This window comes from Vipera ursinii, assembly GCF_947247035.1.
Source record: "Vipera ursinii genome assembly, chromosome: 3".
Taxonomy (NCBI): domain Eukaryota; kingdom Metazoa; phylum Chordata; class Lepidosauria; order Squamata; family Viperidae; genus Vipera; species Vipera ursinii.
In genome coordinates this window covers 12709279-12726718 of record NC_139516.1, presented here as the reverse complement: position 1 = coordinate 12726718, position 17440 = coordinate 12709279, and the positions used below count along the sequence as shown (strand labels likewise).

Below are 17440 nucleotides of genomic sequence, written 5' to 3'. Positions count from 1 at the left end.
GAGTAGACATTCCTTAGCTCAAGTTCATTTTTCACACTGGCCCAAATCATTTTTCCTACACTTACCGCTATAATATCCAATACAAACCTAAGAATGACATGATTCATTCTTCGAGTGTCTAATCAAAGAGAGCGGCAACCTAAAACTAAGGGGAAATTTCCTAACAGTGAGAACAATTAATCAGTGGAATGGCTTGTCTTCAGAAGCTGTGGGTGCTCCATCACTGTTTTTTTTTTAAGAAGAGCCACTTGTCAGGAATGGTATAGGGTCTTCTGCTACTGTAGAGCAGGGGGTTTGACTAGAAGACCTCTAAGATCCCTTCCAACACTGTTATTCTGTTACAATGAATCAATGAAACAGCTGGCCTCCCAGAATCATGGGTTCTTTATTGCTGGAAGTTTTCAAGAAAAGATTGGACAGTCATTTGTGCAGGATGATATAAGGTTTCCTGCCTTGAGCAGAGGGTTGGACTAGAAGACCTCCAAGGTCCCTTCCAGCCCTAGGAGTATATGTTCTATGATTCAGATGCTTACCAAGTGGCAATTTGATTTCTATAGTAGAAGAGTTGTCAGGCCCAAAATTAGAGAAGACACGGCAAAATTCAGTTGAGTTTTATCCTTTATTTGCTTACACCCAATGGACAGAATCTTGCCAAACTAAAGCTATAACCTTTTACCCTGCTAGACATAGCCTGAGAGACTCTACGGTGTGGCTACCCTGAACTTATACAGTAGAGAGAATATTTATAACTCAAGGTTGAACTGTGGGATCCTTGGTGCTCTCTGGGATTGGTTGTTTTCTTGCAGACATTTCACTACCCAACTAGGCAACATGATAATATTACCTACTGTAGTTCGGTAATGACATGTCTTCAAGAAAACAACCAAGCTCAGAAAGCACTAAGGACCCCACAGTATGCTGAATCTCTTTCCCCTCCGGTATCCAACTCAGGGATACACAGTCTCTTCATCTGGGCTCCTTTTTTTGGAAAGTTCTATGTTGCCAAAACTCTCCCTCACTGCTCCTCCAGGTGCACATTCCATCACATGAGTAGGCTAACCCACCTCATCATATTGTAGATGTGCTAATACAGATGTTTTGAAGGAGGCCTGAATACTAGAATCTTGCTGTTCTTTCTCCAATAAGGAAGCCAATCAAATATAGTGTAAAAGTGACTTGGACAGAATGATGTAGGCTGTACTGGAGAGAAATGCGTTTAATTCTGATTTTTACGCAAATGTGCTGAAGTCTTGGACTCCTTGACCAGAAGCCATTCGTGTGGTTTTACTTTGTATTTTTCAGAAATGTGTGGTGCAGTTGACAGTTGAAACGTCTACATGGTTTTTGTATTAAAAAAGGGAAAATGGGTTACAACAATGTGTGCATTAGATGGAAACATGCAGAAAACTAGATTATATACTGTAAAGAAAAGAAAGTAAAGAAAAGGGGGTTCCTGAATGCATCTGTTAGGAGAAATGAAATGTTAAGTGAATCATGCAGTCATTAAGCAAATTTGGTTCCCTCACTGGTTTTGTCAAAAGTCAGCAGGGAAGGTCACAAATGTATGAAAATGTAATCAAATGTTTGTGGCCGAAGTTACAAACTGATGGGAAAACCAGGAAAAGAAATACTTAGAACCTGAACAAAACCAAAACTGAACTACAGCACTAATTAGAACTATAGAAGTATAAGTGAGGAAAAATCTCAGACTCGACCCTAGAAAATGCTTAGGTGACTAACCCAAGTTTTGCGATAGCGTGCTTCTTTTGCATGTTTTTTTGTTGTTGTTATTTTCCATAAAGTGATAAATGATCAGAATACGGATGTTCCGCTTTAATTAAGGTTTATATTAGAAACACACATGCTGTTCTTTGAAAAGGTCAGCCTGGCATGCCATGTTAGCATATTTCAAAGCAAAGCATCCATCACTGTCATCTTGCACCTTCATCTTGTGGCAGATATTCAGATCTCAAGCTTTCCCATATTGAACGCTGAAATCCCCTGCCACCTACGCCACAGCTCCCTGCATAGCGCTTGGGAGAACATGTTGCAAGCATTGATTCCTGGTCTGAAACCCAATGTTGTTTGCATTTTGTCTCCAGCTTTCATGGAAGAGAAAGCAAGGTGTCTCCCAAAAAACGAATGGAGATCCGTTTGTCCAGAACATCCAGCACTGATCACAGCAAAGAGAAGGATGGTTCCATGAGCTACAACAGCGATCCAGAAAACAAATGGAATTCTGTTAAGGAGTCGGATGAGAACAAAGAAAATCTGATCATGGACTCTGAAATCAAGGATGATTCCATTTTCTATGAGGATGAAGAAGTTTTGAACGATTCCATAATTTCTGGTAAGAAAAACCCATTTATGAACCTTATAAAAACTTACCCGGAAAGACGAGGATGTCTCCTTGTGTTGGGTTTGTGGGGTTTTCTGAGCTTTGGTTGTTTTCCCACAGGCATTTTGTTAACTAGAATTATCTACAGGAAAACAACCACACGCAGAGAACATCAAGAGGTTGACAATTGACCCTGAGCTACACACAGAAGGGTCTGTCGTGCATACACCATTCTTAATTGCTGAAGGTTGTTGTCCCATGCATGCTGCTGTGCAATCTCACATCATTGTTCTGCCTTTTTTCTTTGAAATTTTATTTTGTTGGATTCCATTTCCTATATTTTCTTCTCCAGTGTAGCTTACCTAGCTTCTTCTCACCTTCATTTCAGACCTTCTTCCTCCTGGACAATAGTTTTGTTCTTTTGATTCTATAAAAACCCACACTGATAGTCCTTCAAGGTTGAAACAATCTCTTTCTTTTCTGCCCTATAGTAGTTCTGGGTAGGACACATTACTCTTTATTGATTCCTTACTTCTGTCTTCTTATGCTCTGCTGCCATCGCTTGGAATTTCTTTTGAACCGCATCTCTGATAAGCAATTTTAAATTCACTATCTGGCTAGTAGACAAGTAGTTAAAATGTCTTTTTGCCATCTCTTATGCAACCTGAGGATGTAGCAAAGCATTGTTAAATAATCTTTCAAGTCATCAGAAAAAAAGCCTGCAGCAATTCAAAACATCCACATTCAAAATGCTCCTACAATTACATTAAAAGCAACCTACAATTAATGTCATCTTCTCCCTCTGGTTATTATCATAGGGATTGGTGAAAGTAATGCTTATCCACCAGGAGACTTAACTTCTTATTCTGAAGGATCTGAAGTTTCTTTCTTCAGGAACCAATTCAGCAACCTCAGTCAGCATCGTGTTGAATGGTGCTCTTTCAAGGATTAATTTTATTTTATTTATTTCCCCCCCCTTTATTAAAAAGAGACTAGACCAGGGGTAGGCAACCATGGCTCTTTTATGACTTGTGGACTTCAACTCCCAGAATTCCTGAGCCAGCCATGCTGGCTCAGGAATTCTGGGAGTTGAAGTTCACAAGTCATAAAAGGGCCAAGGTTGCCTACACCTGGACTAGACAGTTACTTGTCTGAAATGGTATAGGTTCTCCTGCTTGAGCAGAGGGCCAGAGTAGAAGACCTGCAAGATCCCTTCCAGCTCTATCCTATCCTGTTATTTATTTCCCACCTTTATTATTGTGATAAATAACTCAAGGCAGTTGACATAACTAACCTAACCTGCCTCCTCCTCCTCTCCCCACTACCAAAATCCTGTGAGATGAGTTGGGCTGAGAGAGGTTGACTGATCCAAAGTCACCCAGCAAGCTTTCATGCCTAAGACAGGCGTGACTACAACTCATAGTCTCTACCTTAGTGTCTTAATCACTACACCATATTGGCTCTCAATATCTCAAAGATGTCTCCTCCAACTCTGTTCTACTCCTTCTCCTAACATAGAAGTCCAGCTTTTAAGTCTGTCAAGATCCTTCTGTATCTTAAGCCTATCTTCTGGAGTGTTGGCTATTTCTGCCAGCTTGGTGTTGTCTGCAAATTTGATGAGTTCCCCATCTATCCCCTCATCCAAATCATTGATGAAGGTGTTGAAGAGCACTGGACCCAGAACAGAGCCCTGGGGCACCCCACTACACACTTCCCTCCATGTAGCTACAGTTCCATTGAGGACCACATGCTGAGTATGGCCAGTCAGCCAGCTACGAATCCATCTGGTGGTGATGCGGTCTAACCCACATTTTTGATACTTCATATGGATGCTTCATATGAAGGACAATGACCAAAATTTCCTTCCACGTTCTCTTCTCTGCTCCCATTTTTCTCACCCATTAATGTCACACTGTTTGGACAATTACCTACAGTACCTGTAGCTTACTCATTCTTTTTGCTTTCTTTTGTTTTTCCTTTGTTGGTTGTTTGTTTTTGCTTTCCAGTTCAGTTACATTTGAAGAGAAGATCATGCAGTTTGCAGACAGAGGAGCATATGTAGACTTCAGCCTAATTTCAAAAATTGCACAGCAGTGTTGACCTCTGGAAAGAGCAATCAGTACTTACTGCATGAGAAGGGCAGGCAGAGCTGGAGGGTGGAGTTAAATGTTTATCATCAGTTTAGAGTCCTTCTAAGAAATCCAGGTCCATCCCCCTTGAATTGAAAGAGGGCCAGGTGTCGTGGTTTCGACCAACAGAGATGAATACAGCAGAACCCAGAGACTTGCAAATTCCTCAGAGAACATGTTTATTAGTGACAGAGTATCGGCACGGTCAAAGCTGAAACCAAGTCTGAATTTCCAGTAACATTTCCCCAGTTACAAAGTATAAAGTTCCCACCTACCCCTCCAAACTATGCAATTGACTGCATTCTCCAATAACTGCATTTGGCGGGCTTTCTTATACAACGCCCAGTCTCTGATCGCAGGAGCAACAGATGACCTTGGTTCCCACGCGACAGCTGATTGCTTTGACTAGAGAAGCACCTGGACAACGCCCGTCCCTCCGTTCCAAGGTGGCAACCGCAAATGAGGGGGAAAATGGCTGCAGTCAGGTTCATTTGTAGAGCTGACACCAGACTTTCATTGTCAAACCACAGAGGTCACAAAGGAGATAATGATATCTCCCTAGTATCTTGGATTGCAGCTGACATATTTTGCTGCAATTATATTATTTAATAGTTGCAGGATTTGGGTATGTCTACTCTAGTTAAAAGAAGGACTAGGGGTGACACGACAGCAGTGTTCCAGGATTTGAGAGGTTGCCACAAAGAAGAGGGGTGGTGGTGTCAATCTATTCTCCAAAGCACCAGAAGGCAAGGCAAGAAACAATAGATGGAAACTAATGAAGGAGAAAAGCAACCTGGAATTAAGAGAAAGTTCCTAGCAATGAGAACAATCAAACAGTGGAATGGTTGTAGGTGTTCCATCATTGGAGGTTTTTAAGTGGCGACTGGACATCCACTTGTCCAAAATGGTATAGGGTCTCCTGCTTGAGAAAGGGGCTGGACTAGAAGACCTCCAAGGTCCCTTCTAACTCTTTTATTCTATTAGAGGTAGTCCTCAACTTACAACAGTTCATTTAGTGACTGCTCAAAGTTACAATGGCACTGAAAAATGTGACTTACATATGATTGTTTTCCATAGTTAAGACCTTTGCAGCATCCCCATGATCATGCAATTAAAATTCGGGTGCTTGGCAACTGACTCACAGTTATGACGGTTGCCACGTCCTGGGGTCATGTGATCAACTTTGCAACTTTCTGACAAGTAAGGTCAATGGGGAAGCCACATTTACTTAACAACCACATTACTAACTTAACAACTGCAGTGGTTCGCTTAACAACGGTGGCAAGAAAAGTCGTAAAATGGAGCAAAACTCACTTAACAAATCTCTCCCTTAACAACAGGGATTTGGGGCTCAATTGTCATCATGAGTCGAGGATTACCTGTATTCTGCTGTTCTGCTGTGCTTTCAGTAGGAGGGATATTTTTCATTTTGGGCGCTGGGTGGCGCTAGGTGCATTGAACAAGGGGCGAGAAAGCTCAGTTGGCCTTTTAAATGAGTGATGTAAAGATGTGGGATTCCCATGAATCCATCTGGAAAGATTTTTTCCCCCAGTGTATTTCTTTTTCAGTGTTTGTGTGTTTGTTTATGTCTCTCTATATCTAATGACTTGGCCCTCTTAATAATAAAGTTGGAAGGGTCCTTGGGGGTCTTCTAGTCCAACCCACTGCTCAGGCAGGAAACCCTATACCATTTCAGACAAATGGCTGTCCAGACTCTTCTTAAAAACTTCCAGTGTTGGAGCATTCACAGCTTCTGGAGGCAGGTTGTTCTACTGATTAATTTTTCTAACTGTCAGGAAATTTCTCCTTAGTTCCAGGTTGCTTCTCTCCTTGATCAGCTTCCATACGTTGCTTTTTGTCCTGCCTTCAGGCACTTTGGAAAATAGCTGGACTCCCTCTACTCTGTGGCAACCCCTGAGATATTGGAACAGGGCTATCATGTCATCCCTCTTGTGTTGTTAATTATCATACTACTAGTATTATTAATATTATAGTGATAGTAATTGGAACTAATACAAAATTCTTGGAGCAACTCACAAAATGTCTCTTTTACTGCTGGCCCTCCTATCCTGGGTTTATTTCCAATCCCTTTTTCCCCCAGCAAATTCATACATCCTTTCTTCAACAAGTTTCCCTTGAAATGAACTCAGTGCTCAATGACTCGGTAATAAAATGAATATGACCCTGAGGGCGTTTGTCCAATCATGGTGAAAAAGTTGTACTTGTGTTAGGAAAAATCTAAGATGGAGCCCACCTTCAACCCTCAAAATTTCATCTATGACACCAAACCAGCCGTTCACTTTCTTATCCTAATACGTTTGATAATGCATAATCCTTTTGTTCTGGAAATAAATCACCTTGGCTGGGATGTATCATGAAACAATTTCATCATTTCTCAACAACAGAAATTCACATATCAGAGTGAAGGAAAATTAGATGAATCATTAAATATACAACCAAAACACACTTACTAAAATTGCTCTAAGCTCTTCCAATGCTTTCATAAGTTGTGAAATGTAGGACCTAGTCTATGATAAGGGCACATGGGGTTGCTGTCAAAAAAGAAGAGCTATTACCCTGAAAACAATTCAGGAAAGTTCAGAATGCGAATTTTGAAAATGTCACCTGAGTTGAGAGTGATTCAAAGTTTAAAAAAACAACACAAAAACCAGATTTGAAGTATAGTGAGCCAAGTCATTGAGACTTCTGATCTGCATTCCTGGCATTAATACGAGTAGCCCTCAACTTACAATCATTTGTATAACAACATTTGAAATTACAGTGGCAATGAAAAAAAAAAGACTTATGACCTGTTGTCATACTTGCAACCATCCCTACATTAACATAATCAAAATTCAGGCACTGAATTCTGGCAACCAGCACATATTTACAATGCTTGATCACCATTTCTGACCTTCCCAGTTGGCTTCTAGCAAATGGAGGAAGCCAAATTTGCTCAATGATCACATGATTCACTTAATAACTCTAGTGACTCACTTAATAACCAGGCCAAAAAGGCTGTAAAATCAGATGCAACTGAATGTCTGTCTTGCTGAGCAATGGAACTTCTGCTCCCACCTTGTAAGTTGAGGACTATCTGTATCTTCTTTGTGATGAACCCCAACTTCTTCTTATATAGACCCATTGGCAGAAGATATTTCTTGTGTCAACATCTTATGTTTATTATTCACAAGATAACGTTGCTATTTTAGGACTCGTCTCCTTGACGTGCTCCCATTGTCTTTCATTGCACGCTCCAGGTACGTTGCCAAGAAAATGCAAGAAAGAACTTCTAGCAGTGAAACTGCGGAACAGGCCAAGCAAACAGGAGTTGGAAGACAGGAATATTTTCCCAAGAAGGACTGACGAAGAGAGGCAGGAGATCCGGCAACAAATAGAAATGAAGTTATCCAAGTAAGTCTAGTTGCAAAAAGGCCACAGGTGGGAAGTGAGGCTGCTGAGAGAACAGATCTGCTGTTTTGATCATAAACTTTCTCGGCAATTCAGATATCGGGGCTCCAAAGAGAGAGGGACAAAGCTGCTCATCATTTGACAGGAGTCTTCAAACTCGGCCACTTTAAGACTCGTGGACTTCAATTCCCAGAATTCCCCAGACAATATGTCTAGCTGGGGAATTCTGGGACATGGTCCACTAATCTTAAAATTGCCAAGTTTGGAGGCCTTTGTTTTAGAACAAAGAGGTTACTAAATTCTCCACAAATAAAACAGAACATCAGTGGTTTTCCCAACTTCAGTATCCTGGTGTCCTGTTGTGTGGTAGATTCATCAAGATGGACAGAATTGAACTGTAGTAAAAATAAAAAAATGTTAGTAGTAAATGTAGTAAAAATCCAAAAATGTTTTGGATTTCTGAAATTTAAATTTCTTATTGGAAATATGTAAAAGGGTTGACCAGGTGAACTGGAAAATGTGGTTCCCAGCTGTTGCAGACATAAGCAGCCTATCCTTGGGGTTGACCAGTATCGACTGGAAGGTTTGAAGCCTAGATGAATTTTGGCAAAAGGCATTGTGATAAGAAAAATCCATTTGTTTTCCATTATGATATAAACACCATTAATTTATTCTTTTTGATCTACTTCCTGAACCACATCCGCTGGCTTTTATACATCCCTGGATTTAGCAATGACAAAGGTTGCGTATATTATAAAATTGTTGCCTGTTTAAAAAAAATCATAATAAATTTAGGGGATATTTTTTACAAAAAAAGGGACACATAATTAGCTGAAATGCATACAAATGTGCATTTAAGGAAAACCTTTTAACTAAAAATGCTAGACACAAAATGTGCTAAATCTGTACTTGAAAAAAAAATCAGAAACCACAAGATGTAAAATAAACACCTTCCATTAGAGATTCTTGAAAATCTTCATTAAATTTCATTAAAGTGAGACTATAGGAATAACTTCCAGAAATGGAGCTGATCAGGGGAAATCAGCAGTTACAGATCTTCAGCACTATTACTTCAACTGATCACATATAATTCTTTCAGTAACAAAAGTCAACTTTAATTCTGGATTTGTTTGGTGTCCTGGCTTCTAATCAGTGGCGTAGCATGGGTTGTCAGCACCCGGGGCAATTTGCGCCCCCTAACCCGGTGACGTCATGGCACCGCCGAAAAGACGTGCCCCACAGCGGCGTAGACTTTCCAAGAAGAGTCGCGCGCATGCGGGATGCTTCCGGGTCCCTCTCGAGGGCGGCTGGGCGGGGCTCTGACCTGCAAGAGCTGCTGCATTCAAGCTCGCACGTGAGCCCCGCTAAATAAAGCCACGCATGCGCACGAAGCTAGGCCAGCCGGCCGGCGGGTCCATCTTCGCTCGGCCAAGCCTGCCGGGGCGCCTGCGGGGCGCTTGCGGTTGGCCTGAGCCTGGGCGGAGAGTTGGGCGCTTCTATTTATTTTATTCAGTTTATGTGGCCGCCCATCTCACCTGCCGGACTCGTTTCGCTTTGCAAGAAAGAGCAGCTCGAGAGCGGAGCCAAGCCGACTCTGTGCAGCCCTTGGGGCTCCCTGAGCAGCTCAGTGCGAGCGCGCCCCCCCAGATGTTGCGCCCGGTGCGGCCGGCCCCCCCTGCACCCCCCACGCTACGCCACTGCTTCTAATACTTTAAATGTGCTTCACTGACACAGCATTGTACTGTCATTTCCTGTACAGCACAACAGTTTTGTTTGTAGAAACCTTGGTGCTAAAACAAAATTGTGCAATATGAATAACAATGCTTGGGAATAACATACCTTTGGGGGCAGACTGAATGACAATGCATTCATGGGCAAAAAAGACTTCTTTCAGTTTGTTAACTCATTGGGCCTGAGGGAGAAGGACACTTAAAACATAGGATGGAGAGAGGTAGAAAATAGAATCGCAGGGCTGGAGGGGACCTTGAAGATCTTCTAGTCCAGTGACACCTAAACCTTTGGGCACCAGGGACCGATTCCATGGACCGATGTTTTTCTGTGGACCGGAAGGAGTGCGGTTTTGCATGATGCCTGCATCCTGTAGATGGGCCTTTGCTTGTTTGTGCAGACTGGTTTCTGGCATACTGTGGCCTGATTCTGGTCTACGGACTGGGGGTTGGGGACCCCTGTTCTAGTCCAACCCGTTTCCCAAGCCAGGAGACTTTACACCATCCCAGTTAAATGGATGTCCATTTTTTTCTTGAAAACCTCCAGCGATGGAGTGCCATAAAAGATATCAGAGACACTGAGTAGTACAAGTGTAGCAATGCATTTAAGTGGGCAATAAATAAAAACAGCAAGCCATTGTATTCAATTGCATAATGTCTGGTGTGATCATCTGTCATGTCTTGTTAGCACAAAACTGCAATTCAAAAAACCGTGCATAAGCAAATGTAGACATCATTCTCTTTTTTAGCATTTTAAAAGTGAAAATGTGCAAAAGAAAGAAGCAGGCAATTTACACAGTCACAATACACCATAGTTTGAATGACTAGTGTTATGAAAACAGTCTAATTTATTTTTTCAAGAAATCCCCAAGATACTAAAACAAAAGGGACAATATTTGTCTTTAAAGCTATGCCTGCAGGGTGAAGGCCACGAGGACCAAAGGGATGTCCTTTCTCTAAGATGCCTGTATCCCTAACTATGAGGCTTAATTTTAATCTGCCTGCTTCAGGATCAAATCTATTTATTGTCTTAGTATTGGGCTTATCCAAAGTGCAAGGTACTTTATTCAAAAAGCAATTGCAGTATTTTTTGAGGAGGAAGAAGAAGTTTTGCTTCTTAATCCAAGAAGCCTCATAAGTTGTGACTGGTTGGTGGGGGGATGGAAGGATAGATTCTGACAGTTGAGACTGGATGGTAAAGCATCTTTGAGACAACAGTGACCTGGATGATGGAGAATCTCCATAGAGAAAGTGCAAGGCAACCTTGGCTCTTTTATGACTCGTGGACTTCAACTCCCAGAATTCCTGAGCCAGCAGGAATTCTGGGAGTTGAAGTCCACAAGTCATAAAGTACCGTATTTTCCGGCGTATAAGACAACTTTTTAACCCATGAAAATCACCTCAAAAGTTGGGGGGTCGTCTTATACGCCCAGTCATCTTATATGCCGGAATATCAACGAGCCTGGGAAGGCATGCCCTCCCCTCTCACTGTGGAGGAAGCAGGGCAGGCTGGCGTCTGGCGGGAGGTGGCTGGGCAGTCCTGCCGGCTCCCGCCCGACTGCCCTGCCGGCTCCCGCCCGACGCTCTTCCCTCTTGAGGCAGCATCGCTCCCCGGCTCCTGCCCTGCCGGCTCCCCCCAGACGCCAGCCTGCCCTGCTTCCTCCACAGTGAGAGGGGAGGGCGTGCCTTCCTGGGCTCGCTGATTTTCCGGTGCATAAGACGAAAAATCTTGAAAATCATCTCAAAAGTTGGGGGGTCATCTTATACGCCCAGTCGTCTTATACTGCTAAGCTTGTAAGCCGCCCTGAGTCTTCGGAAAAGGGCGGGATATAAATGGAATTAAAATTAAATTAAATTAAAATTATACGCTGGAAAATACGGTAGTCAAGGTTGCCTATCCCTGGTATAAATATTCATCCAACTGAGTTTTAAAGAAATCATTTACCAGATATCTGTCATAGTCTGCTGTGAAATTACCATGTGCAGTAGTATTTAATGCCACTGCACTGAAAATTATTTTAAAATGCAATGTGTAAATGTAAACGGAGTTTATTCTTGTACATTTCAAAGTATAAATCATATAAATCCCAACTCCAGCAAAAATTACAACCCCCAATTTTTTTTTACCCTTTAACTTTTCACCCTTTTTTATGTCACTTTCTTTAATGTTTCTAAATACCTCATCGCAGAGATACTTCCACTAAGTTTTTTTTTAACCCAACCTTTAAGACATGCTAAATGGATACTTTTCTATGGACATAAGTTTAGCACTTAATAATAATATTTTATTTATTTTTTAATCCACTCAGAGCACACTTTAAGCAAATCTGATGCCGTGGAGTGTTTTGTAGAACAATTGTTTTTAATCCTCAATTTCAGTCCATATACCAAGATCTCTTCTGTTCTATAGCAATCCTCTTTTGCCATCTGCTTGGCCTCATTCAGGTCCTGTATGGGATGTGTCATTTAGACAGAAAGCGCAGCTGAAAATATTAATCCACAAATATTTTGCTGTTTAGTGTTGGGAAATCTTTGGAGGGAATGCAGCTGTATTTACTGCTATCAGCAGGAAGCAAAGATTTTATCAAAATGAGAAAATATGTGTTGTGAACTTATGCAAGCCCACCTATTAAGTACTTGAAAGCATGGTGCAAGCATAAAACGGAGGAAATGCATGTCATAATCACAGCTGACCATCCACTTACAACTATTTCTTTAGTGACTCTTCAGAGTAATGACAGCTGAAAAAGTTAACTTAGAAGCATTGCAGCATCCCCAAAGTAACATGATAGTGTTGTAGATGCTAGCATCATGGTTCCGATGAATGAGACAAATCAAACAGATTGCGGGCATATTATTAATCTAAAAAGTCTTAGTAATGAAATGAAACATCGGCACTCATGGAGGGATGCCAGAATCTGAAATCTCCTCCCTCCAAACCCATTGTTCTGAACCAGCCCTCTTCTCGCACCCCTAATCAAAAGAAGAGTCTGGAAAGCGTCCAAGACCAAAAGGCTTCTGCCAAGTTTTAATTACACTGTTACAAGAATACAAGAGCTTGACTTCTCAAACGGAAAAGTTGCTTTCAGCAACCAGCCCCTCCCCAAACACTTCTTTTATAGAGAGCTCAGGGCGTGGTCTCCCTGTGCCTCCTCCCGAGGAGTCCCATAGCCTTTCTTTGTTTGTCCCTGCTCGTCTGCCTCCTGCGTCGGGCGTCCTTGAACAGGGCCAGCTGTGGGTCATCATCCTCCGCACTCTCGGGCTCACACAGCTGAGAAGAGGTTCCCGGCTGAGGACTCTGCAAAGTCTCCAAATCATCATCAGCCGGTTCGTTTCCCTCCTCCCCCACATCTGAGTCCTCCGATACATCGGACCCGGCTGTCGGACCCACAGGCTGGCCCTGAGTCACAACACTATCCCGCACCGCAGGGCCCTTCCCCCGGGTCTGCCGATCCGGATGCGGTCGGGATGGGAACTGTTCGTGAAACGCAGTCACCAACGCAGGGGCATGAACGGCGGTCGCGTCTTCCCATGTGAAGTCCTCCGGCCCGTACCCTTTCCACTCGATCAGGTACTGGAAGCGACCTTTCAGCCAGCGGGAATCCCTGATGCTGGCGACCTCGTACTCGGGGGTGCTGTCGCCATCACGAGGTCCTGATGGGGGAGGTTCCGCTTGGCGAAGTGGACAAGCCGGTTGTTCGGGGACCAACAAGGACCGATGGAAGACGGGGTGCACGCGCAGGGAACGTGGCAGAGTTAAACGATAGGCGACCGGGTTGATGACGGCCTCGACTGGGAACGGTCCAAGGTAACGGTGGTCCAGCTTCCTCGCCGGCCGAGTGGATGGTAGGTTCCTGGTGGACAGCCAGACCCGATCCCCCACCGATAATGGAGGCGTATCCCTTCTCGACCGATCGGCGAACCTCTTGTAGTCGGCCTTGGCCTTCTCTAGCTGCCGTCGCACCAACCGATGGATCGCCTGTAACTCCGCCATGAATTCGTTCGCTGCCGGCTCCGGTGAGTCCACGGGAGAAAGGGGGAAAAACCGAGGGTGATAACCCACATTGGCCAAGAACGGTGTCATCTGCGTGGAGGTGTGCTGCGAGTTGTTAAAGGCAAACTCGGCTATGGCCAAATAGTCCACCCAATTGTCCTGCTGCAGGTTAACGTAGCAGCGCAGATACTGCTCCAAAATGCCGATGACCTTCTCGGTACCCCCGTCGGTCTGAGGATGATGCGCGGACGAGAGGCAAACCTTAATGTCCAACGCCCGCATCAACTCCTGCCAGAAGCGGGCTGTAAACTGGGCCCCCCTATCGGAGACGACTCTATCGGGAAGGCCGTGCAGCCGGAACACCTGTTGGATGAACATGCGACTAGTGGCGCGAGCTGACGGTAAGCCGCGACAGGGGATGAAGTGCGCCATCTTGGTCAACATGTCCACCACCACAAACACTGTCGTGAAGCCGGAGGATGGGGGTAGATCCGTCAGAAAGTCCATGGACACAGCCCCCCAGGGTCTCTTGGGCGTTGGCAAAGGCTGCAGTAAACCAGGCGGGGCCCCTGTCGCTGACTTGGCCTGCCTGCATGGGACGCAGGAGGTGACATAAGACTGGACATCGTGTCGGACTCGGGGCCACCAGAATGTACGGGAGACCAGGTTCAGAGTCTTGAACAGGCCAAAATGCCCCGCAGCCGGGTTATCATGACATTGGCTGAGGACGAGTCCCCTGAGTGGCCCTCCTGGAACATAGAGCCGGTCACGATAATACAGGAGTCCATCCGTGACCGACCAAGGCGAATCTGGCCCCACCTCTTCCTTCCGCTGAGCCACCCACGCCTCCTGCTGCTGCGCCTCCCGGATCCGAGCCCGTATATCCACCGGCTCCCGCACCGCAGCAAAAGACTCGACGGGGATCACGGTCCTGGGCGGAAGCTTGTCTTCCACTCGGGTGTACTCGGGCTTCCTGGACAGAGCATCCGCTCTCTGGTTGTGCCCGCTTGGTATGTACCGCACCCGGAAGTCAAACCTCGCAAAGAAGAGGGACCACCGGATCTGGCGTTGGTTCAAATTCCGAGCGGTCTGCAGGCTTTCCAGATTCTTGTGGTCCGTCCGGACCTCGATTTGATGCCACGCCCCCTCCAGATGATGCCTCCAAGCCTCGAACGCCGCCTTGATGGCCAGCAGCTCCTTCTCCCAGATGGTATAGTTGCGCTCCGAGGGATTCAATTTCCGTGAGTGATACGCGCAAGGGAAAAGGGTACCGTTGGGCGTCGCTGCCTGGAGTAACACGGCCCCAATGGCAATGTCGGAGGCGTCCGCCTCCACGACAAACGGCCGTTGCGGGTCAGGATGCTTCAAGATGGGCTCCTTCATGAAGGCGTCCTTCAAAGCTTGGAACGCCTGTTGTTCGGGGGCGTTCCACTGGAACCGAGTCTTCTTCTGCAGGAGCCGGGTGAGGGGGGCTGTCAAGGCAGCAAAGCCAGGGATGAATGTCCGATAGTAGTTGGCAAATCCAAGAAGTCGCTGAATATCCTTCACGCGACGCGGGGGTTGCCAACTCTGCAACGACTCAACTTTACTCGGTTCCATGGCGATGCCCTCAGGAGAAATGCGGTGACCCAAGAAATCAATGGTCACCTGGTAGAACTGGCACTTCTCCAACTTGGCAAACAGCCGATGTTTCCGGAGGCGCTGCAGGACCTGACGGAGATGCTGATGATGCGCTTCACGCGACGGGGAGTAAATCAGGATGTCGTCCAGGTAAATCACAACAAACTGGTCCAACAGATCCCGAAAGATGTCATTCATAAAATGCTGAAACACAGCGGGGGCGTTGGTCAGGCCAAACGGCATCACCGTGTACTCGAAATGTCCATAGCGAGTACCAAACGCCGTCTTCCACTCATCACCCGGCCGAACCCTGACGAGGTTGTAAGCTCCACGCAGGTCCAGTTTCGTGAAGATCTTAGCCTCCCGGAGTCGGTCCAAGAGCTCGGGGATGAGGGGCAGCGGGTAGCGGTTACGCACCGTGATAGCGTTGAGTTTCCGGTAGTCACAGCAAAGCCGTAACTCGCCCGACTTCTTTTTGACGAAGAGCACGGGCGCAGACACTGGCGAGGACGAGGGCCGGATGAAACCACGAGCCAAGTTCTTCGTCAGGAAGTCCCGCAATGCAGCCAACTCGGGCTCCGACATGGAGTACAAACGCCCCACTGGGAGAGGCGCATCAGGGACTAGGTCAATGGAGCAGTCGTAGGGCCTGTGCCGGGGTAATTGGTCCGCCTCTGACTCGCTGAACACGTCAGCAAAGTCGGACAGTTCGGGAGGCAAGGAAACCCCTGGGGAACCCTCCACCTGGCCGGCACAGATATGGCGGGTGTGGTCCACGCACTGCAAACTTGGGAAGGTGACCAAGTTCTGAGACCAATAGATCTGTGGATCATGCGCCCGGAGCCACGCCAGTCCCAAGACCACGGGGAAGTGCAGATCCGAAGTGATGTAGAACTGAATGGCCTCCACATGGGTACTGATGGCCATACACACGGGTTGCGTGGCGGCCGTGATAGGCCCGGACAGGAGCACTCGACCATCGATGGTCTCCACAAGCATGGGCGGATCCACTGGACACTGGGGAACAGCCCATTTGGCCACAAAGGCCGAATCCATAAAGTTAGTGGTAGCCCCAGAGTCAATTAAGGCATGGACCGGAATCCCCTCTGGCTTGCCAGGAAGGATCAGTCGTGCCTCCAAAATCAAATGCCGTGGAGGTTCACAGGCACCGTCGGAACAACGTCGCTCGGTGTGGATGTTGTGGGTCGCCCGATCTTTCACACCGTCTAGATCGGGCTCGGGCCGTTTCCCGATAGCAAAGCAGGGGACTTTCTCGGGGCAGGCTTGGTCACTGACGCCCGCTGACGCTTCTTCGGGCAAGAAGCAGCCAAATGTCCAGGGTCCCCACAGTAAAAACACAACCCCTCCGATCGTCGTCTGTCCATTTCCGTCACCGATAGACGGGACCTGGCGGCACCCAGCTCCATTGGCTCCTCCCTCTGGACTGGGGGCTCACGCACAACAGGGGCGGCAGGGGTCTGTGGGGTGGCACGGCGACTCTTACGCTGCTGCAGCCGGGCATCGATCCGCAGACAAAGATGGATCAGCCCATTCAGGTCTGAGGGAATGTCCACGCGGGCCAGCTCATCCAACATCTCCTCTGACAAGCCATCCTGAAAGGCATCCACGAGCGCAGCCTCATTCCAGGCGGAATCCTGGCTAAGCAGCCGGAAATCGCTGATATAGGCCTGTAGAGGGCGCTGACCCTGCCTCAAAGCTTTCAGGCGTCGGGTGGCCGTCTGCGCCTTAATCGGGTCCTCGTACATGAGGCGCATATGGTCACAAAACCCCCCAAAGTTATCCAACAAAGGGCTAGGCTGTGCCAACAGAGGCGTGCCCCAACGAACTGCATCTCCCGACAGAAGGCTCAATACGAATCCCACCTTATCTCGGTCAGTGGGGAAATCAGCTGCTCTCACGCTGATATAAAGCTGGCATTGTCCCAGGAAGGCAGGAAACAGTTCTGGATTACCAGCAAATTTATCCGGCATAGCTATCTGACATTTCCTCCTGGGTGGGGGGGCAGCATGTACCTGAGCCTGCAGTTGTGCCACCTGAGTGGCCAGCAAGGTGAGTTGCTGGTTGAGCTGGGCATTCTCGGCAAGAAGCTGCTCCATCGTAGTATTAAGGGGTGGGTGGCTGAAAGCAAACTGTTCTGAACCAGCCCTCTTCTCGCACCCCTAATCAAAAGAAGAGTCTGGAAAGCGTCCAAGACCAAAAG

The 17440-nt window shown here is 46.3% G+C and overlaps 2 protein-coding genes across 2 annotated transcripts in view; both read left to right on the top strand.

Moving 5' to 3' along the window:
* Nucleotides 1–17440, top strand: part of TUBB1 (tubulin beta 1 class VI) — a 917325-nt gene that overhangs the window by 516638 nt on the left and 383247 nt on the right. The window lies entirely within an intron of this gene.
* Nucleotides 1–17440, top strand: part of PHACTR3 (phosphatase and actin regulator 3) — a 152124-nt gene that overhangs the window by 25573 nt on the left and 109111 nt on the right. The window contains exons 6-7 of the mRNA XM_083360895.1: nucleotides 2103–2350; nucleotides 7728–7881. Coding sequence (XP_083217021.1) covers nucleotides 2103–2350; nucleotides 7728–7881 — 402 coding nt within the window. The remainder of the gene's footprint in view (nucleotides 1–2102; nucleotides 2351–7727; nucleotides 7882–17440) is intronic.